At 44.4% G+C, this 20,993-nt stretch overlaps 1 protein-coding gene across 1 annotated transcript in view; it reads right to left on the bottom strand.

The window, feature by feature from the left end:
• Positions 1–3,941: 3,941 nt before the first annotated feature.
• The window catches only part of LOC139054296 (23 kDa integral membrane protein-like), a 41,636-nt gene continuing 24,584 nt past the window's right edge, over positions 3,942–20,993 (bottom strand). Inside the window, exons 6-7 of the mRNA XM_070531068.1 lie at positions 19,125–19,208; positions 3,942–4,908 (exon numbers count right to left, since the gene is read on the bottom strand). Coding sequence (XP_070387169.1) covers positions 4,846–4,908; positions 19,125–19,208 — 147 coding nt within the window. The 3' untranslated portion in view covers positions 3,942–4,845. The remainder of the gene's footprint in view (positions 4,909–19,124; positions 19,209–20,993) is intronic.

Below are 20,993 nucleotides of genomic sequence, written 5' to 3'. Positions count from 1 at the left end.
GATGTTTGAATGCCGATAGGTAGTTTTAGATTAGAGGGACGCAAGCGTTGGGGCCCCCTAATCTAAAACTCTCCAATAATAACTCCGCTTCTGTTGAACGGATTGAAGAACTTCTGAAACAGTCTCATTTAACTTCAAATGCATTTATCGACTTTGATAAAAAGTGGTTCAGGGCCCCTTTAGCGCTTTACAGCATTTTGATACGTTTGTGCTGCGGAGTTCAATTCTAAACTCGATTCTCTTTTTTATTGTGCCACGTTCATCGATTTTCTGAAAATATGTCAAGCTCAGATCGCAGATCTATTTCGAACAGTCACTAGAATTCGACCTTTTTACGTTACAACGCCGGGGGTGCAAGCTCTCATGAACAAGCGCTAAAAGTGAGATGAGTGGCTATCGGCGTGGGCGCGACTAAAAGAAAGGGAAAAAGGCGTTATTTTCTGCTTTCGCAACACCACACATCCGCGGGCGTCTAACATCTCGGCACGGTCTTTTTTTTTTCTAATTGACAAACTGTCAGTGTAAGCCCTCTGCAAAAGTGTCGTAGCCAAAATTGCAAGCACGTCATCCGTTTCACTCGACAATGGAGAGAGCATCGTGTTCTGCATTTTTTGCAAGACAGCTTCTGCGTATATGTTCGGCTGCGAGTGAGGCAGCGTAATTGCTACGGAAATGCTGCGGAATTACGCTGGTTCGACTCCTCAGGGTCAGATTCCAAATTATACACCTACCGTGGTGGCGCATTGGCTTTGGTGTTGCGCTGCTAAGTAGGAGGTTGCGGGACCGAATACCGGCCGCGGCGGCCGCATTTCGATGGGGGCGAAATGCAAGAACACCCGTGGTACCGTGCATGGAGTGCACGTTAAAGAATCCCATGTGGTCAAAATTAACCCGGAGTTTCCCCACTAGGACGCGCGTCAATCATTGTGGTTTTGGCACATAAAACCCTACAATTTCCAAATTATACAAACTTTGAATCTAAATATTTGCTTGCGCGCCACTTGCCACTCCTGAACAATGCCGGATGAAACGGAAGGTTTGAACTGTCAAACGTAGATCCAACTTTATAATGGCCCTTGTTCCATGTGTAATGCGCCATTTTCGTTAAAAAAAAAAGAATTCGCTATAATATAGAACCGCCATAATAGGCATCCATTTGCGCGACAGCAAAACCTAAGCGCAGCCGCGGGCAGAATCGAAGCGAGATTCTAATAACAAAGCTGTTGTCGCTCTCCCGTGGACGCTCCGCAGGCTAGTGTCGTGTTTACCGAAGCAACTGCCGCCACTCGCGAGGCTGCCATCGTCGGGCGGATTCTCCCTCAGTGACCTTTTCGCGCAGACGTGCCCATTCCAGCAGCAGCGCCTGCCGCCTCCAAGCCGTTTTCAGGGTGCGCAGGTTTGCATCCGCCGCTCGGTTCGAGAATCGTCGGTGCCGAACAGCGGCGCGCGTGGTGACCTTTTAGCGCTGAGCGAAGAGCTTGACGCAACGGGAATCGATCAAGGCTCGCATCATCCGTCAAGCACGTCTCAAGCAGGAATCTAACATTCCACAGCGCGCCGGCTCTGCTACCCACGTCGGAGGGATCGAACTCATTTTCATGGGCTCAGATGATGCGCCCCCACAAAACCAAGCCGGCGAAAACCGCGTGGCCCAAGTCACGACTCGCCCGCACTGACGCGATCAGCCGACGCACGAGCGTGGCCGGGCCATTAGCGCTCCTCCGTCTACAAAAAACTGTGGCTTAAGGCAGTTGGAAAAGAAAACCGCATCGCTGTCGACGCGCTGATGCTCGACGGCGTCGAATGTGTCCAGGGGCCGTATTCTCGGACGTATTGTGACCACCCGTACCGAGACTGTCCCGCACTGAGGGCTGTTGTCCCGCAAGGGATACGAAAATCTTCAAAAATATCCCACATTTCACACTTATTTTTCGGCAGCGCCTTGAGTTCAGCTGCATCTGACCACCCTATTTGAGGATGTGTTAGCTGCGAGCACTCCAAGCTTCCGAAAAAGTAAGCCAGCCGCGCGTTTACGGCGGCGACGAATGCTTCTGGCGCCAGCTGCGCGCGCCGTCCAGCCGTTCCCCACGATATGGGCACCCGGTTGAACACGCGCGCACTGTCGCGTCTTTACGAAGCGGCTGGGACTTGCAGCGTGCGAACTAACGTTAAGTGACCTTGCGAAAGTTGTTGCAGCGTTCAGTTGACATCTGCCATCAATCAACATGGACGAACTGTAGGTTGAATTTGGTGGCTGCAGCCAGCAATCGGGCAGCTATTCGAAGCGAAAAAAAAAAATGTTTAGGGGACAAGCGGCGCAGCCTGCTCAAAAGTGATGTTCTTCCAAATCTGACTAGCGCTGTCAATTGCGCTGAGCATTCCAGTGGCTAATGATTTCGCAGGGCAACTTTTTCCCTCATTGCGGAAGCTTGGAGCAGTGAACTAAGTTGATACAACGTAGACTTTATCAAGGTCGCATTACTGGTAAAAGCAAACTGAGCCAATCTGCCAGGAGTTTTACGAGTTCGTGCGATCAGACCGAGCCATTTTAGAGGCGGTTCGATCTGACAAGAAATATGACTTCAAGTAAAACAAGGGGCCTCGAGTACTTTCCAGGCCCTTAATCAGTGACGTGTGGAAACTAAGCCACAGCTGTTTTGTGAGCGACTGTTTGAGTTGCCGAATTTTTATGTTAACTGGTCCGTGTCGGAGCATATTGCAGTGATGTACAAAATAGTTTTGTTTACGCAGATATGTAGTTGAACTTCAACATTTATCAGTTGCTCTATTTCCCTGTTTCAGAGATGACAAAATGTTGCATGCAAGATGATGTTTCTCGCCAGAAGTTAGTAAGTTATTGCCGTTATTTTCTCATCGTAATGTGTCAACGGAAGAGGACCACGTGATGAACGTATGTTGCCCTAGATCTTGTGTGAAACTTCCCTCAAGTTTGTGATGCGCCTACGTTTGAAGGAAACACTCATGTAATGTTGAAGCACGCGTGTTTGAAGGAACTGGCCTTAATAATACACATACTGAACACTCGTTCGGCCTCTCCACTTTTGATTTAGACAACAACGTCCCTTAACAAGTTGGGTAATCGTAGCGCCCACTAAGTTCAGCCCAAAGCAGAACAGCTCGCGTAATTTTTCTTTAGATACAGCGTAATCATACAGGTATGAAGGAACACGTTCCCACTTATTAGAACATGCACAAAGGAGACAAGACGCGAATGACGTAGCGCCTTTCCCGTCTTTTTCCGAACCACTTCTGCGCTCCCCTTTGCAAGGTTGCAGCCAGCGCTAGTCCGCGACGTCGCCAGAAGTTCGTCAGCTGAACACGGGTACCATGGCCGCGCTCTGAAAAGCTCCGCGACATCGCTAAGCGGCGGTCTGGTGCAGCGAGACGGTGGCCGCCATGGTCACCTCGCGCGCCGCGCCGGCTGGGCACAGCTGGCCACGGGTGGGATTCCCGCGCTCGGCATCATCCATCAAGCCGTCAGCCGGCGGCGCGCATGCAACGGCCGCCGCCCGGGTGACCAGCGTGCCCTTGGCGCTGCGGCGCGCACCTGCGACGCGCAGCGGCCGCCGAGAATCGCGACGGCGACCCTTTGTTTTGCTCCCCCATCCTGTGACAGCGCAGTTGTCGAGCGGCGACGCGTCGGGGTAAGACCACAATCCACTATTGTTGCTCAGAGAGAGCTGAAGGAGGGTGTACGTACGTCACTCGCTGCCAGCGGTCCACGTGTGTGTGCGGAGCCGAAATGATTTATGGAAATCTGCGACGATGCACAATGTCGTAGGGCACATTGCGAACGACGGGGGACGAGCAGAATGCGCGGCATCTAGTTGAAGTGATAACGCACTACACCAGGAACAAAGTGCAAACCGCAGTTTCCACAATTTCTGCCATTATCTGGCAAGAACACAGTCACAAAAGGATCACAAACATTCAATGGCTTTACTTCACTTGAAAGCGCAAACATCAGTCATTACATTGTTTTATTAGACACAGTTAAATAACGTATAGTATAGCAACAATACATACTGCTTTCAACTACTGCTGGGTTCAGGTAAAATGAAAGGCAACTGCACAGACAAACTGCCAAAGCCAGCACAATATTAAGAAAGAAAAAACTAATCATACCAGTAACTACATGAAGAGAACACATTCTTACCAAAATGTGAAGTAGCTTACTAAAGTGAACATTTTCTGTACAGATTGGATTATATGTCGTAAGTACACAGCATTTGCCAGACAACAGTAAATGGAACTACAATGCCGCCTAACTATCCAGCCACAAGTAATGGTGGAACACAACACTGGTGCGGCATTTGAAATCCCAGGTATAAAGCATAAATGTCCATAGAGAAGCATCACACTGCAACTATTTCAAGAGAAGACACCAAAAGTCTACATTTAGCCTAGTAAGGTAATGCTAAGATCATACCTGCCAAATAAGTGTGGCTGCCTAAAGTTTGGGCAATGAACATTGATCATGGTTAACAGGTGCCCATGAGGCCAACCTTTACCACTGGTGGTTATATTCAGGCCATATGCCAACAGTGATTTTATGTACACTCTGCACATGGTGGTTTTTAACATTTGTCCTGTGATCGTAAGGCACGGAATGTATCCAAGCTATCTTTTTTTTTTTTTTAAGAATTGGGGGAAATTAATCTTCGCAGCACTAGTGGACAACTCCGTTTCGTTTTGGCACCAGCTACACAGAGCATATTTTACACCTTGAAGTGTACAGATCAGCTTAACGAGGAAAGCACTGAACCTGATGACAGACTGGCAGAATAAGACATCACCAGAACAGAACGGTCGTAGAATGTCATCCTACACCACCTCGTATTTTCTGATAGCTTTGGCCAAGCAGCAGCCAAAAACAATGCCGACAACCTGTAAAATAAAAACATCCATAAGTGCCCAGCAGTTTACCTGTAGCATGCAGGGCTAGTCTGCAATAAGCCTCTGGAGCAAAACGTCGCAACTAAAAAAAAGACAAGTAAAATATACAGAGGACCGTAAAAGGCACAGTTGCACAAAATGTTATTCTGCATTTCTCTGAGTATACAGGTAGATTCTCCCGAGTTATGGCAGCTATGGATGAATGATTTTGACATCTAGAAAATAAAAAGACCAACATGACTGTTTAGCCAGCCATGTTAAGATTGGTATGAAGCTTGATGTTTTTATGAGCCATGTACAGCAAAGTGTATTAATAGGTAATACTGGCATCAGTATGATATTTTTCAGATTTCCTGTTCAATATATTCAAGCACAGCACAGTGCAATAAAATATCTAGGGTCTCTTGAAAAAAGATTTTCAATGCTTACTTTCAGACCCTCCTGTGGAGAATGCTTTTCTAATTAACAGATATTGAGAACATGAATAGCTAAGTGACATTGACAAACTTCCAGAGTACCGTAAGTACACATCCTTCTCATGCTTTGCAATTGTTATGCCTCACTATGATCCTCATAAATATGCAGTACTGGAATTAGACACCACAATATTGCCATGCTTTTACATCTCATTAATACCATCAAGACAGCAGTGGAGAGAGCAATATGCACACAGGATAGTGCTGTCGAGTAACACGGGAATTTCAACACTTCTCAACAGAAATCAGTTAAACGTTCCCTACTTGGCTTTAATGCCTAGACTATATAGCCGGAAGAACTTGGAAATGTAACCAATAAGCCATCACTGCAGTGAGCCTGAAATTTTCATTCTTCACAGCACTGCAACATACCTTTCATCTAGAAATCTGCCTAAGAAGGTGCAAATCGCCACAATACTGGACACAGTGCAGCAGCATGAGACAATTCCACAAACATGCGAAACCTGTGGTGACACTGCAGCTACATTTCTAATCACCAAAAATGTGTGTGCAAAAAACAAAGTGGCACATAGGCATAAAATTTATGTCTTAATACAAATGCTGCACTACAGTTGCACTACAAAAATGCTGCACTACAGTTGAAATCCATATTCAATTACTCATGACAATGCTAAGCCTAAAAGGCTATGTAGGGCTGGTTGCAAAGCATCTACAAGTGTGTGGGTGCAGACTCCAACACCAAGGAGTCTGTCAGTCCCTCAATTTTTCACCACTAAGGACGTGCTTCTGTTTTGAAGCTTGTGTGTCTCATTAAGCACTGCTGTTCAATCAGGAAATGGACAAATGACATTTTTGAGTCAACGGTATTGCCAAATACGTAATTTATGTGAATGACAAGTTTGGCTCTGCAGACACAAATGCTGAAGACATATTAGCCAAAAACACACAAAACAAAATATACTATATAATTCGTCAGTAAATTATTTCCTTATATATGAAATTTAAGAAAATAAATCCTGTTCTTTTTTGCAACAAATCAAGGTTAGTGTGCCCCACTCACGAAGCCTGAACAGTAAATTTTTCAATTTGTGAAAACACTGGGCAGTTTGCTTCATTAGCACGTCATGCTGAATGCACTAGCAAAGTCTAGGGTGTGCTACAGAAGTATGAGCAAATATTTCCTGTACGAAAAAGCTCGTGCTATACAAACATTACAGTCATTTAATCTAATTTAGTGATGTTACAAGAAAAGCCTTGCATTCTATTGGGGGTCTAGGTAGAACAAACACACCTTTATATTAATTTCCGAGATAATGAACCTTAATGGTCATCACTGAACAGCCATCAGATCTGAATTCAAGATGGCAGGCTGTTTAGCTAGCTTTCTCCCCAATCCTGCTTTAACAAGACAGACCATTGGTGTATTCCACAACCACATACAAATTACAGGTTCTCAACTGCTGCAACATTGTCTTTCCATATGTACTAAATAGGTGTAAACTAGCTGAACTTTATGTGTTGTCAAAAAAATGCTATATTAAAAAGTGTTGAATGAGCTACCTTTTTCTTTGTAATTTTGAAATATGTGTACTTGGATTTTATCTGAAATTTCTGCAACTCTCTTTGCTGCCTTTGTGTGCTGGGTTGGCAAGGCCAGTCAAGCTACCATAACACAGCTTCTAAAGCTGTGTTGAAAATTACTTCGCAATTCTAGAACCGTCCTGGTGAATAGAATGTCCCTTCAGAAGCAACTTATGAAGAAAATCCTACAAGAAGCTCGAGCATACAGGAGCAAACCAAGTTCAGTCCTGAACTGGGAAAGTGACAAAAATCGTGCAGCCCCCTCTCCCCCCCTCCAAAAACATATATAAATAAGACTTGTTTTAATGCATTTACTCTGCCAGCAGACCTGCACCAAACAGTCATAACTTTTTGGTGCAGTGTCAAACATGCATGCGTAGACCTGATATGGTCTCAAGCTCCATTGGAACAGTCCATAAATATAGTGGAGCCGATTACGTGCATCAATGAGGCATTCGGACTAAAATTACCACAGTAGCTAAATTTTTGAAATAATGGCTTTCCTTGAGCCTATATCACGCTATAAAGCTGCTTCTACCACTTTGACTTGCAAGGAGCACTGAGTGTTTTGCGACTATAAAATGAGCAAGAAAAGTTTTCAGAAATATAGGGCATATCATGAAGACCCCATCATAACACATGTGCGACTAAATCAAGGTTACAGCACAGACTTTCATGGCTTTGTTCTAATGTGCCCAATCTCTTCTGGATAAGTGTGCCGAGGAACATGTGAAAGCTAAATAAAGTCAAGATTCATTTCTCCAAGAGAAAAATGCCCAGGACAAACAGCTGCTTTGAAGCAGCTTGATGTGGCACGGGGCTTGTTTACAAAATGGCAGCAGGACGAGGAAGAACATAACCACGGAATCCACTCTACCGATTCTGCAAGTTGGCAAAGAAGGTCTCCCACTTGGAACCAAATTATACGTCAGAAGTTGATTAAAAATCTTACAGGATACTGTGGTAGAAACTGTGACAATATTTTTAAAGTGATTCGCCATCAACAACTATGCTAAACCATGTGTGACAAGGAATTCGTCCGAGGCTTCTTTTTGATCAACGTCCTTGAGAGAACTCTGTGCCACGCATATATGAGGAATGCTGAACTGGAGCACAAACGGCTCAAACAGAAAGACCGTACTAATGCACTACACTGAAGCATCAGCCAGAGGGAAGCGCAACAAAAGCACGAAAACACCGACTGGAGAATTGACAGCGTCTGCTATATCTACAACAGTGGCCCCTCCATTGATTTGCAGAATTATGACGAGAACTGAATTTTAGTTTCAGCTTTACTACTAAGGCACCATCAAGTGAAGGAGGCTTTTGTTCTAACAATTTATTTGGTACAGGCTTGGCACAATTTTCCACTAAAGTGCCGTTTTGGAGCAGGACAGTGCAAAGGACAGTTCTGGGCACAAATTGGTGCAGCTGTTCCTCCACTGGAAGCCTCGTTAAAGGGATACTAAAGATAAATAACTTGAGCTGTACTAGTAAATTACTGAATGGATCAGAAATTAGCTTGTTGGTACATATCAACGAGAACAATTAGGGGACAGCACATAAAGATGAGACAAGATTAGATAATATGAGCACAGACTATCAACAATTATTTTCAAAGAAATATGTATACTACATGAAGATGTGTAAACAGTCAAATTCCAAAATCTGAGATAGTAAAATGCATCGTAAAGTGGAATGATAGCTGGAGCACACAGTTCTATCATTGGTCAGACAATGAAGATAAATATTTCACCTCCTTGGCAAACAGCTTTAGGTGATTAATCATGTGTTATGCAAGTTTTACTTACAATTCGAAGAGATTGACACTGCACATGAATTAATGTTTGGTTCTGACAATCAGAATTCACTTTGCCATTAGACTTAGCAGACAAACAGCATTCACAAAGCCAACGAATTGCCTTCCCTCAAGCAATGCAATTAGTTGAGTTGTTTATAACGGCAATTTTAGCTATATGCTGTATCAAAACTGAACAGAAAACCTTAACAAGCCATAGCACAACGTCCGAACGTTAAGTTTCCAAAATAGCGGCCTTAAGGATCCTGCGGCAATGCCGTGATAAAGCCCATATATTTGGTTGGCTACTGTAATTACAAGTTCAAAAGCATTGACTAGTAAAGTAGCAAATGTGTCAAGAACAACGCTTAGGCACAGACTGCACCTAGTGCTAGCAGCCACCATCAAACAGAAGTGTTTCGATTTGTCGTGCAAGTAATGTCTGCATCTCTGAACAATCTAGCTCAAAAACTAATGTTATCCGCAACAGACAATTTTTTTAAATTCTGGGAAGCTTAAGAATGATCACCCCCTATATATTCTGGCAATGAAAATGTCCATTAACATTGCTGATTGATTTTTCAGGGGGCCAATGTATTGGAATGAGACTATTTGGACTTCCCTGTGGCAATGCCATGTACCGTCTGAAAATAACCAAATTTTCAGATGCTACGTGGTGTTTCGGGCATCAACTGCATGCGCAATGCGACAAGCATGGTGGTCACGAACAAAGCTATAGTCCAGTCATGTTAAGTAGTACAAAACTGCAACTTTGGTTGCCAATGGAATGGCACTGGCTACGCCTAGTGGCCTAAGCAGCATGGCCAGCAGTCACTGGTGGCAAGCTATCGCAGGAAGCTCACTGTCAATTTGTTGCACTCTCAGATCTTATCAGTGATCGAGCATAAACCAAATGCACAGGCTAGACCGACAGCCTTAGTAATGGAATGTGCATCCACGTGTGGTCCACTCTGCATCCAAAATGTTTGCCAGCAATGAAACTTGGCAATAGCAACTTGAAATGATACATACCGGACGCACATGCGTTTAAGCCAGCAGCTTGGCTGGTTGGACCACATTTGGCAAGCCAATGTGCCAATCCCGCACGAGAACATCGATGGCACGGTTGTGCATTTGTGGGGATGCAGAGCGTGTTCATGTACAGTAAAACCTCATTAAACCGTACCTGCTTAAACAGTAGATTCGTTTTAAAAGTAGTGAAGTCAAATCCCCGACTCAGTAGCCATTGAACATAATGTGTTTTGCATCAGCATAAACCGTACCAGCTTATTGCGTACGCATCGGTGAAAACGTAGCATTTCCACTTTTCGTCACGCAAGCCTCAAAGATCAGAACAACAGCCTCCAAGCGCCCTGTGTGTTTGCGCATGAAGCCACATCAACATCATTTCAGTGCCTTGCCAGAGAGCATCGAGCGTCGTGCAAGAGAGGACTCGCGTCATGCCGAAGCTCGGATAAAAAAGACACCAAGTGCTCAGCATAGAAGAAAAATTAGACATTGTCCGTGCTGTCAAATGTGACACGAAGTCAGCGCTGGCACGTGACAGGGATCTGCTGTTGACTACTGTGTGTGACATTTAGAATGCGAAAAAGTTGCTCGGCAGCACTACAGCGACCGCGAAGAGATGCCGGCTATGAGGTTCGACTTTTCGCCATCGTTACCTCTGTTGTTGCCGAAGTGTCGACTAGCGACAGTGATGAGGACGACACGGAAGGCAACAACACGGGTGATTCAAGCCCGACAGTGGCAGAAGCTGCGTGTTACGCCAGCCTCATGAATGCAATCGTCGCCACGAGAACAGCACCTAACAATGAAAAAGGCGCCCCGGGACTATTGCAGCACTAACGCGTGCGTGCATGGAGAACATGCAACGCCAACAAGGGATCTGCCATGCGAGTGTTTGCCAAGAAGAGGGGGCTGGCTGAAAAGCTGGCACGCAGCTTCAGCAAGTTTGAGGCCACGGTCGTCATGCTAGGCTGCCGCGGCATCAAACAAAAATGACACTTGTCGCGCGAAGTGAATAAATACTGCATGTTTTTTCCCGTGTCATCGCACTCTCTCCGAGTTCCATTTTTGACAGGTAAGTGGGCGATATCATGCTATTTCGGTTAAACAGTACTACCATTTAGTACGTACTTTTTCCGAGCTTCTGCCAACTACGGTTTAACGAGGTTTCACTGTATCGTATTTTTGCACATCTACCCCACACCAAATATTTGAACCTAGAGGTGTGGCTTCACAGCAGTGCACATGGCACTTATGTGAAGCCACACCTCAAGGCCAAGATCTCTACCATCTTAGGTTTCATCATCTCCTGGGGAACCCAACATCAATGCATTGAAGCTTGCTCTTCTCTCTTTGATGGTCACCTATTCTCTTTTCGGATTGCCATTTTGCCTTTTTGCTGTGTTTACAGTTCACAAATAGTGCTGACGGTGCCAGCAAACCAGGACTGATCACGATAGCTGTGCTCAATAGCAGCTCTTTACAGCACAGAAGATTATGAGTGTCACTAAAAAGGTGGGAACAAAGTTGCTGGCTGAAGATACAATATGGAGAGTTGTGAATCTGCAAGACTGTATTATAACTATTAGAGCACTGTTGCATGCAGTGGTGTGTCAGTTGTATGCAATTTTTTTCCCCCTTGTAATCAGAGGCACTGGTTACACATGAAAAATAGTTTTGTTGCTTAAGTGCCTCATAGCAGCATAGCAAGATGCCGACGTGCCATCAAATTACGCAGGAGACCGTTCTGCTGGCCCGTCGGAAGCACTGCTTGCTTTTCTTTTTGCATAGAACTTATCACAATTCTTTCCGCCATTATCTGCATGTATGGTTATAATGAATATCATATGTAACAAAGGTATTTTCATGGACTGAGACTTATAACGAGGTTCGGCTATCAACACAGCCATCCAACTAGGCTGCTACTGTTTACTATGGGCTACAATCGGGGTAAAATTGTTTGGGATGAGAAAATGGCATGACGATATGAAGCCAAAGTGCATCCCTTTCGCTCTCACAAAAGCACTTGTGAACTCACAATGAATGTTTTCCTATTCCAACTAATCGCCGACGCATTTGGAAGCATATCCCCAAGCATAAATGGAGTGCATCCAGCATGATTTCCATACCAGCATTACAGATTAGGAAAGTGCAAACAGTAGGTAGAGACCAAAGCAAATAGTTATGTAAGTGAATCGAATATGAATGAAATAGTGCCAGAAGCAAATCAAATGGAATACCAAACATTTTTCTAATAGGCAGTTTGCTAATGTACAGCTTTCTTACCAATCACATTATTCTTATCATCGTGGCATTCACATTAAGTGTCAATACATTACACATTATAAAGCATGCTTTATTAGAAGCACAAATGAAGCATTAGAAACAATGTTTTTTTTGCAAGCACTGGGCTCTTTGAAGCATACGTGGTCATGCATTATTATATAAAGTTTATGAAGGTAATCGTGACCAAAAAGATTGCACCTACGCAATTAGATCACATGAGCATCATCTCATCGCAATGGCAGAGGAAAAAAAAAAAGCTTGAATGAGGCCACTACTGTGTGAAGTATGTTGCAATGAAACGTATTCATGTTTAACCCAATGAAAGGACATAACAAATAGTACTAATATACCGAGGTCCGGTTTTGGAACTGACCTAACTCACCCTCAGGGATCAGGTAGTTCTGCAGAGCCTATTTAAGTCGCTGCTCGCTGAATAATAAGATTCTTCGCCTAAGTACCTGCCTGCGTCTACGTGTCCTTTCTACAGGCCACTGTCCTGGCGTGCCCAACGTGCCCGGTGTGGCGTTCATGGAGGCCACGCCAACATAACAGTTTGGCAACAAGGATTATCCTTCCATGCGGGCTGCACATCACGATTGCTGCCATGATGCCTACAAGAATTATCGATGAGCCATTCTGCTGCTGTGGATGCCATATCTTACGCTATCAGCGTTGCACCTGCGAAACGCATTCCGTTGCCATTCTGACATAACAGTTTGGCGACGAGGATAATCGATTTCCATCGAGGCCGAATGTAAGCGAGGACTCGCAACGTTACTTTCAACGGTCATTACGCCCTCATAACTGCTGCCTACTACCTTTAATTCAGCCATGCTCCTCAAAAACTCATTCATAATGACTTGCTTTAACGTTACTGTGGCATCACCTTCCGCCTCATTTCGTCTCCCGTCTCCTTCGCCATGAATGCTGCAATTCCCCAATCAAAATTTCTGTCATGTCCCGGCATCTCGGCGATTCCCTGGCCTAAATGGCCACACGTTTTACAGGTCTAGGTCGATGATGCCGCCAGGGATACCATGCCGGAACACAAGAAAGCATTACTGCTCAACGCTTTGGGGGTGGAGGGAGTCAGCATTTGCTTCAGAGTTTGAAGAATGGACGCAGGCAGGTGCTGAAGAGGAAACTGGAGATACCGAGGACAAAAGCTTTGTAGAAGACTAATTCTGCAGTCGTCTCCACTTCAAGCGAAGGATGCAGAGTGCCACTGAATCTACGGTGGAATTCATACAAGACGTGCAACGGCTGGCCAAACTATGCAAGTTTGGCGCAGCAACAGATCTAATGCTACAAGACCAAATTCTTTGTGCTTTGTCACAACTTCGTTGCCACTTCGTACAAATGGGCACTAATTTTACGGTGAGAAAAGCGATGGAAGTGGCCAAGGAAGACGAGCGAACAGAAAAAGTGATGCAGCAACTCTGCGTTCTGCAAGTAGACGGCATATCACAGCATTGGCAGCCAGTTGACTTGACCACCGTCGTACTCTAGGAGATCGTCAAGTGGCGGTCACCTTCCCCACCCGGCACCAGTCCAAAATGGCGGTCACATTCCCCGTCCCACTCCAGTCCAAGATGGCGGCCGTCTTCTCCGTCCTGCCTGTCCCTGTTCCAAGATAGTGGCCAGCGAACAAGCCCCCAATGCGTTTCCGTTCAAGTGAACATGACTACAGCTGATGAATGACACCGGAGCGATTGTGTCCAATGAATGTTCAGGATTACAAGAGATACTTCTCGCACATCCACCTCCTTCAGTCTCATCTGGTCATTCAGAACTATTTGTAACAAGTTGTGAAGAACTTAGGATTTTTCAACACAACTGAAATTTCAAGACAAGTTAGCATCGGTGAACTTTCACGTGACTGAACTCTAATTTCTTAGACGTGATGCTATCAAGGCATGGAAGGTAGTAATCGATAGAGCGACTGTCTCATGTGCAAGCCACATCTACACTGGACAATGACATTGGTTTCCACTGCACGGAATATCAACAGACTTTAGTGACCTTGTATGGTGCAACGGACTTTGACAGTGCTCCGCAGGCCAACGCCTGTTTGACTTCACCAGTGAGAGTGAACCAGCGTAGAGTGTTGGAACATTCTACCTTAGTGGACTTGCACACTACATCGGACTTTGGAACTGTACCACGTCTGAAGTTCCATCCAACTTCAATGCCAGCGAGCGTCAGTGAAGTTCAAGCGTCAATGGCAAGCTCCACGGGAAACCCAGGTGAACTATACAACACGTCTAAATTAGCGTGTTGAGCACATTCCTACCAGGCTTTTCTATAGTTGCATGCATGCCGAGACATATACCCCTCTTGCAAATTCTTTTGTAAAACAGTGAGATGCAGTTACTTCAGATATTCCTTCAGTGAATTCTGCATTTCAGTGCAGTTCTCATTCGCAAGTGCTTTTAAATAACTCGTAAAGTAGCTGGAATGAGTGTTCAATGTTCGGCCGTAAGGCAAGAGAGTTAGGCACAATTATTTGTGCTGACTGATGTGCCCAGTCATACTGCTCTCAGCGAGCATCGTCGACTGCTGAGCGTTTCAAGGAACCTGAAGATTCTGTTCAGGCACCTGTTGTACGTCCAGCTGTGGTGCCCAGCCAAAATGGTCTTTATTTCGCCTGATAAGCATGTAACTGAACCTAGTGGCTCAATGCAGGCACCTTCACAACGAATGACTGGTGTGCCCAGTCCCAATGCTTTCTCTAAAACACATAAGGCTCATTTCAAAAGATGAAGCGCCAACAGTGACAGCAAACTAAGAAGGTACAAAGACAGGACTTCTTAGTGTGCTGTTACTGTTGGCACTTCATTTTTTGAAAGCTATGCAACAACTAGCCCCACAACGTGTTTTACTACATAAGGCTCATGTCTCAGCCTTCGTGCTTCCATGCAGTTCTACACAAGTCCTCGCTTCCAGCTGTTCCCGAGGAGCGTGTCAATGAATCTTCCAATTCTTTCGAATCTTGTTCTTCACCCTCGGAGTCGTCTGGCGGGCGCTTCATCAGTGAACGTGGAAGCCGAAATGTCAAGTCTTTATTCTAGCCCCCAGTTTTGCCTGGTGGGTGTTTAACTGAGCCGGAACGCTCAAAGGTAGCTTCGGAGCCAGTAGTGGCACCTACAAAGAGCACTCGGCCTGAACTTTTAATGCAATTGCCTCGGCAGTCAAAAAAGCCGTGGCAGAAACCACGCCACCTCAAAGATTTTCTTCCTTGATATACACAAATTCACGTGTTTATATTCCTCATTTATGCATTGCATTTCCATGTTTAAGTGACTCAGGACACGCGTTCGGATAATTTTTTGTCTGTTGCACAGTTCATGGTTGTGTTTACATCCTTCATTACTACATTATTACATTGCATCTCCATGTGTGACTGAACATGGGTTCAGATTTTTATTGTCTGTGGTGCAGTGTAACTGTTACATGTTCATTCTTGATGTGTTTGGATGTGTATTTGCATTGTTTGCGTTTAAAAAAAAAATTACCGAGTGCTCTACTTTGCATCACATTTGTTTACTGTTTTTCAGTAAGCTGGGAGAGAGTTATGAATTAGTTTTGGAATTATATAATGGCCTTGGAATGTAACTATGAGTAGTATTATGTAACTATGTAGTAATAAAAAATTAAAAATGTATAAGGGTTTCTTCCCCCGACTTCTAAAAAAAGGAGGGGGGGGATGTTATATCGAGGTTTCGGTTTTGGAACCGACCTAATTTGCCATCAGGGGGTGCTATGGTAGTACTGCAGGGCCTATTTTAATGGCTTCTTTCTGAATAAAATCGATTCTTTGCCTCAGTAGCTGCCTGCGTCTGCGTGTCCTTTCTACAAGCCGTCGTCCCGGCGTGCCCAACATGTTCATGGAGGCCACGCCAACATAACTAATGCAATACTGACTGCCAAATGTCATGTCAAGAGAACATTTTATTTTTACTAATCACGTTTAGCCATAAATGTCTGGCTTTCTGAGTGGCGCAGTGTGCTCTAATCTCATGTCCACAGGATACTATTATTTTTTGTTATTTTTGCTCCAATTTCATGTTTTATTGTGCACAGTTTACAACGTGAGAAATGATCACTCTTTAAAAATATTCTAATTTTCAAATGGTGACTTTCAATTTCAGAGTTGAATATTGGCTATTAGATTCATGGAGCAAACCAAATAGGTCAATAGAGAGTTTTAGAATAGGGGCCCCAAACGTTTTGGGGCCCCAAAGAAATAGCGTCGAAGCCACTGCGCATGCGCAAGACGCAAACTGCCTTTGGGTTTTGCGTTGGGAACGCTATTTCACCGATTTAGCGGGAGCCCAAATAGCGGCCCCAAAAGTTTTGCGTCGGCAAACATGGCGGCGCCCATCGAAGCGACGGCTCTAACCTAGCACCAAACTGGGTTCGATTCGCGGTAACGCGTGAAGTTCGCAAGCTAGGAGAAGTGACTGCGGTTATCGCTTTCCCTCAACTAGCGTGTGTTATGAATACTGACTCATTAGACGCCGCTGATTTTGAATTCATTTGTGGATTTTATGGCTCGTAGGCCTAACGCGGCTAAGCTTGGCTGGTGAAGGCTAGTAATGTTGGTTTGCTCAAAACTAAGCGCAACTAACTGTTTGCTGCTTACAGAATAACTTCTAAATTGTAATTAAATGCGAATACACGAAAGCCAAAATTATTATTCCTATCATAAAATGGTATACATTTTATTTATTATTTCTAATAGCTTTTCTTTGACGCCGTAGTGGCGCTGTCAGCGCAAGACGCTATCCGCAAACGTAAAACCCTATTCTAAAACTCTTCACTCCTACGTGCCATAACGCTAACACCCGCAAAGCTCTTTGGGGCCCCTAACTATTGGGGCCCCTATTCTAAAACTCCCTAATATTAGATTCGTTACGTAAAAGTTTTGAATATTTACCCACCCTTACTACAGTTGGTCAAGCAGTACATTCCATACTCCAATTTATGGTGCTTTCATTTTTACCATTCACCCATAACTATAGGAGGTTTACAAATATTAAATTTTGTACTGGCCACTTTTCTTTAGCATGTCACAACAGATCTAAACGCAGGCATCTGGTGTGGACTCAATTTTTATGAAACATTTTTTATTTTTATGAAACAAATTTGAATGGGTCTTATCACTATGGGTTCTGTACTTACTCGAAATACATTCGATTGGGAGACATTTACAAATTTAACTGCGAATCTTAGAATGCAACAGGTGAATAATAAGAGATTCACTTGAAATGTGCACACATAGGAGCGGTTGAGCCCATTCACTCAAGCATGAACACACTGCTTCCTTATCACATGTTTTTGACAAATAAATATTATGAAGAGCCTTCAGGCAGACCAAGGGGTGGAAGCATTGTATGTGACCTACATAAAGGTCGCATCACTATCATCGACATGTAAATATGCGACCTTGCAAGTCTTGGAGAATTTTTTTATCCTTTCAAAAGTACCGAGAACAAACATTTTCAGGGATAAGGTGCACCAAGTGCGTTTGCATGCTAGAAAAATCAGATTGCTTGTATTTTTTTTAATTGTGCCGCATTTGAAACTTTACACTCTAAAGATAAATGCAGAATTTCAGCTGTCATTGTCCGTTGTTATGCAAGCATAACAGTAAAGTAAAAGCTGACCCCACTGCTGTTGAATTCTGTTCATTCCCCACTCACCCAGCAAACGCGAGACATTTTGGTAAATGATTTAAGTCATGCTAGCATAACTATAGTGTTTCGAAAACACCTAGTATGTTACCCAAAATTGACTGAGAAGTTCAAGTGACAATTTAGCGACGTTACAGAAAATTCAGTGGAAATTTGGCGACTTATTTGTCTCCCTTTAGTGACATGCTTTAAAAAATTATGGCAACACTGTTCATGATAGTGCTGTCCCACTGTGGGCGATACTATGAGCCATGGGAGCGAAGTGAATGCGAAAGCGTGGCTGGCTTCACTTCATACCACCGATGTGATAAGGAGTGAAGCGGAGAGGAGGGTGCAGTGCAACGAGGAGGTGGTAAGCGGAGTGCCAGCACGACCTGGCACATGGCCAGTGCAGAAACAAAGCACTGGAGTGGGCTTCGGACCCATTGCGCATGTGCTACTTCACATCCCGCACTGCTTAAGAATTCGCACTGCACGGGCCACGCGTTTCCATGTTCCCGCTTTCTGAACAATGCGCGATACAACTGGTGGAAATGCTTCGTCTGCCACTGCTGCTAAACGAGCTGCTCGAGCAGAAACTCAGCACCACCACTGCGAGCACCTTGTCCTTCAGAATCAAATTCTTTGCCATAATATATCACAAATTCAAAACGTCTAAACAGCTGCACTTAAAATTTGCACTAGGGAGTACGATAATTGGCAAAATTTTTTGCCCACGGGCACAACAAATGCATTGGGGGTAGAGGTACACAGCTTCAGTGTAAGAACGACGTATAATGGCAAATGCTCTCTTAGTGTGGTCCTCACATTCCTATCTGACAAAAGGAATGTCGAAAGAAACGTGGCAGGGCAGGAACACAACGGTACGTCCACGAAGCTGAAAGGGTTGAGGATTTATCTGCATGAATACTGCTAAAACATGTACTGCGTGTTCAATGTAGTGCATAATTGGCTGTACCTAGGTTACCGTATAGACTCACGTAAGGGCTGCACTGTTTTTCACAATTTTGGCAAGGTATGGCCTTTATACAGGACCAGACCTTTTCATCAAAATGGTGCCGGCGCAGTCTTGACTTGTGCAAACCCCGGATGTAGCACTGCACCAGAAGTCAAGGCGCAGCTCACTATCTAGTAGCAGCATGTGGAAGTATGCAGCAAGCAAAAATACCCAGATGTGCATGCAGCAACAGGGTACCGTACACAATTACTTCTCCGTTGAAATTCTTCCAAATTTTGGGCTGCCAAGTTGGGGGTGTGGCCCTTACGCGGTCTATGTACTGCAGTACTTGGGGCTGATAGTGTAAAATTTTACACAGGTGTGTTACTGATGTTTTTTGCACACTTCTGTTGAACTGTGGCATTAGAAAGAGTGATAGTCCTTACCTCAATGAAGCAGATGATGATGCCAGTCACTCCAACATACACAATCTTCTCATTAAACTTCTCCAAAAGCACATCAATACAGTTCTGAAAGTAAAGCAGTAAAACAATATAAGAGACTACTTTTAGCTGCAGTATTTAATAGGTTCTTATACACACTGTGTAGCACTGAAAACACTGTTTCCTGTCAAACACTCAGAGACAGGTTGTGGCAGCAGTACACAAAAAAATGCAACCATTATGAGCCTGCTATAGGGCAAGATCAGCAGTGAGTCACTCTAAAAGAGTATGGCAAATCAAATCAAATTGTAGGGCTTAAGAGGGCCTGAAACTTTTTACTGAAGTCGAGAAAGGCCTTTGAGGTCACATTAGACCACTTCAGAAATACTGGCGGGCAATGCTGCTCCGCCATCGCCAGAGCAGAACATGAAGCTCACTTCACGCGGCCTGCAGCAAGGAACGATGCCGTGTTTGGATTACCACCTATTACAGCCCGCAGCATGCTTCCAATGGCGCTACAGGATAGGTGAAAGTGAAACAGGACAGGGGAAAATGCTTGTCGCAAATGCGTCATGAATTCAACGTACGACAACCCACGAGATTCGCTGGTACCAAAAGAGGAAATAGTGCATGCCAGCATTTTCGCCTGACACGGGCGGGAGAGTACTGCGAGGAAGGTGCCGCGGCAAGCAGTTACTGCTCTCGATTGCACGTACCTCATGCCTTTTGTTCACTTGGAATCAAGCAGCCGAAAAACATACATGATCCCAGTTTGGCAATGTACTGAATGTCGATACCAAAAGATCATGTTTTCCAAGAACATACTAACTGGTAAAAAAGAAGTGTAAGTGTATTGGGTCCTTTGTGCTCTCGATCGCAAAGCTTGGTGCCAAGAAACTGTATGAAACGGGATTGTATTAATGAGGCTCTAGAGCATTTGAATACCTTGCTATTGCAGTCAATGCCGCACTCTTCGTGCAAAAATTAATTTCTGCATTCTACAGTCATGAAGCAAATGTAGAGATATACTAAAGAAGCTGCTCGCACCAAATGTAAGCGATGAATGATGATGTCCGAGAAAAAAGAACAAACAATGGATGTGTTTTGTGCCCCTCTGCAGAAGCAGTTGCCCGTTGAATAAAAAGTATGCCATCACAGTCGAACCACCTATAACAATACTGATCTTAATGTATCAGGTATAACAATGAGCAGTCGATGCACTGTCGACGTTTGTATGCGCTCTAAGTGAAAATAAGCCACTTACTGCAATGCTCCCATGCATTATCTGTTACAGCAATTAAATCTGCCTACTGCGTGTTTGCACCGATATGAAAAAATGCAAAATCCTTGAAAAAAAAAACTGCATACAGCACACCTTCACCACATCCGCCTTTGTGCCTCGCAGCACGCACGGCACACCTTTGTTGCATTGCTACCCCATCTCTCTTCAACGCCTCCAATGTCGGCACAGTCGACTTCTGTATTGGATGGGTGGAAGGGAGACTGGCATGCAAAGCCAGTGTTGCGTAGCACGATGCGACGAATGGGTGCCGTATGGGGCGCGCCGCACAAAATTTAGTGTGGCAAAGGTGAGAGCATATGCAGGCGGGTGCAGCGGCGCACATTTTTTTTTCACATTGTGTATAACGTTCTCCTTTTTTGGAGAATTAAGTAGATAGGACAAACTGGCCAATGCCTCAATGTCAGACTACACGAAGACAATTCAAGGGGGAACATGGCTTTCGCATAGTGAAAAATGGTTAGAAAATAGTTTTTTTTGAAAATCACATATTCAGTTTCTATAACCCTTTTTCTATCTGATCCTGAAAACCACGTACTAGTAGTCTAAAAAGTTTTATCAGCTAAAGTGGC

This window comes from Dermacentor albipictus, chromosome 1, assembly GCF_038994185.2.
Source record: "Dermacentor albipictus isolate Rhodes 1998 colony chromosome 1, USDA_Dalb.pri_finalv2, whole genome shotgun sequence".
NCBI lineage: Eukaryota > Metazoa > Arthropoda > Arachnida > Ixodida > Ixodidae > Dermacentor > Dermacentor albipictus.
This window is presented reverse-complemented; position numbering and strand designations above follow the sequence as displayed.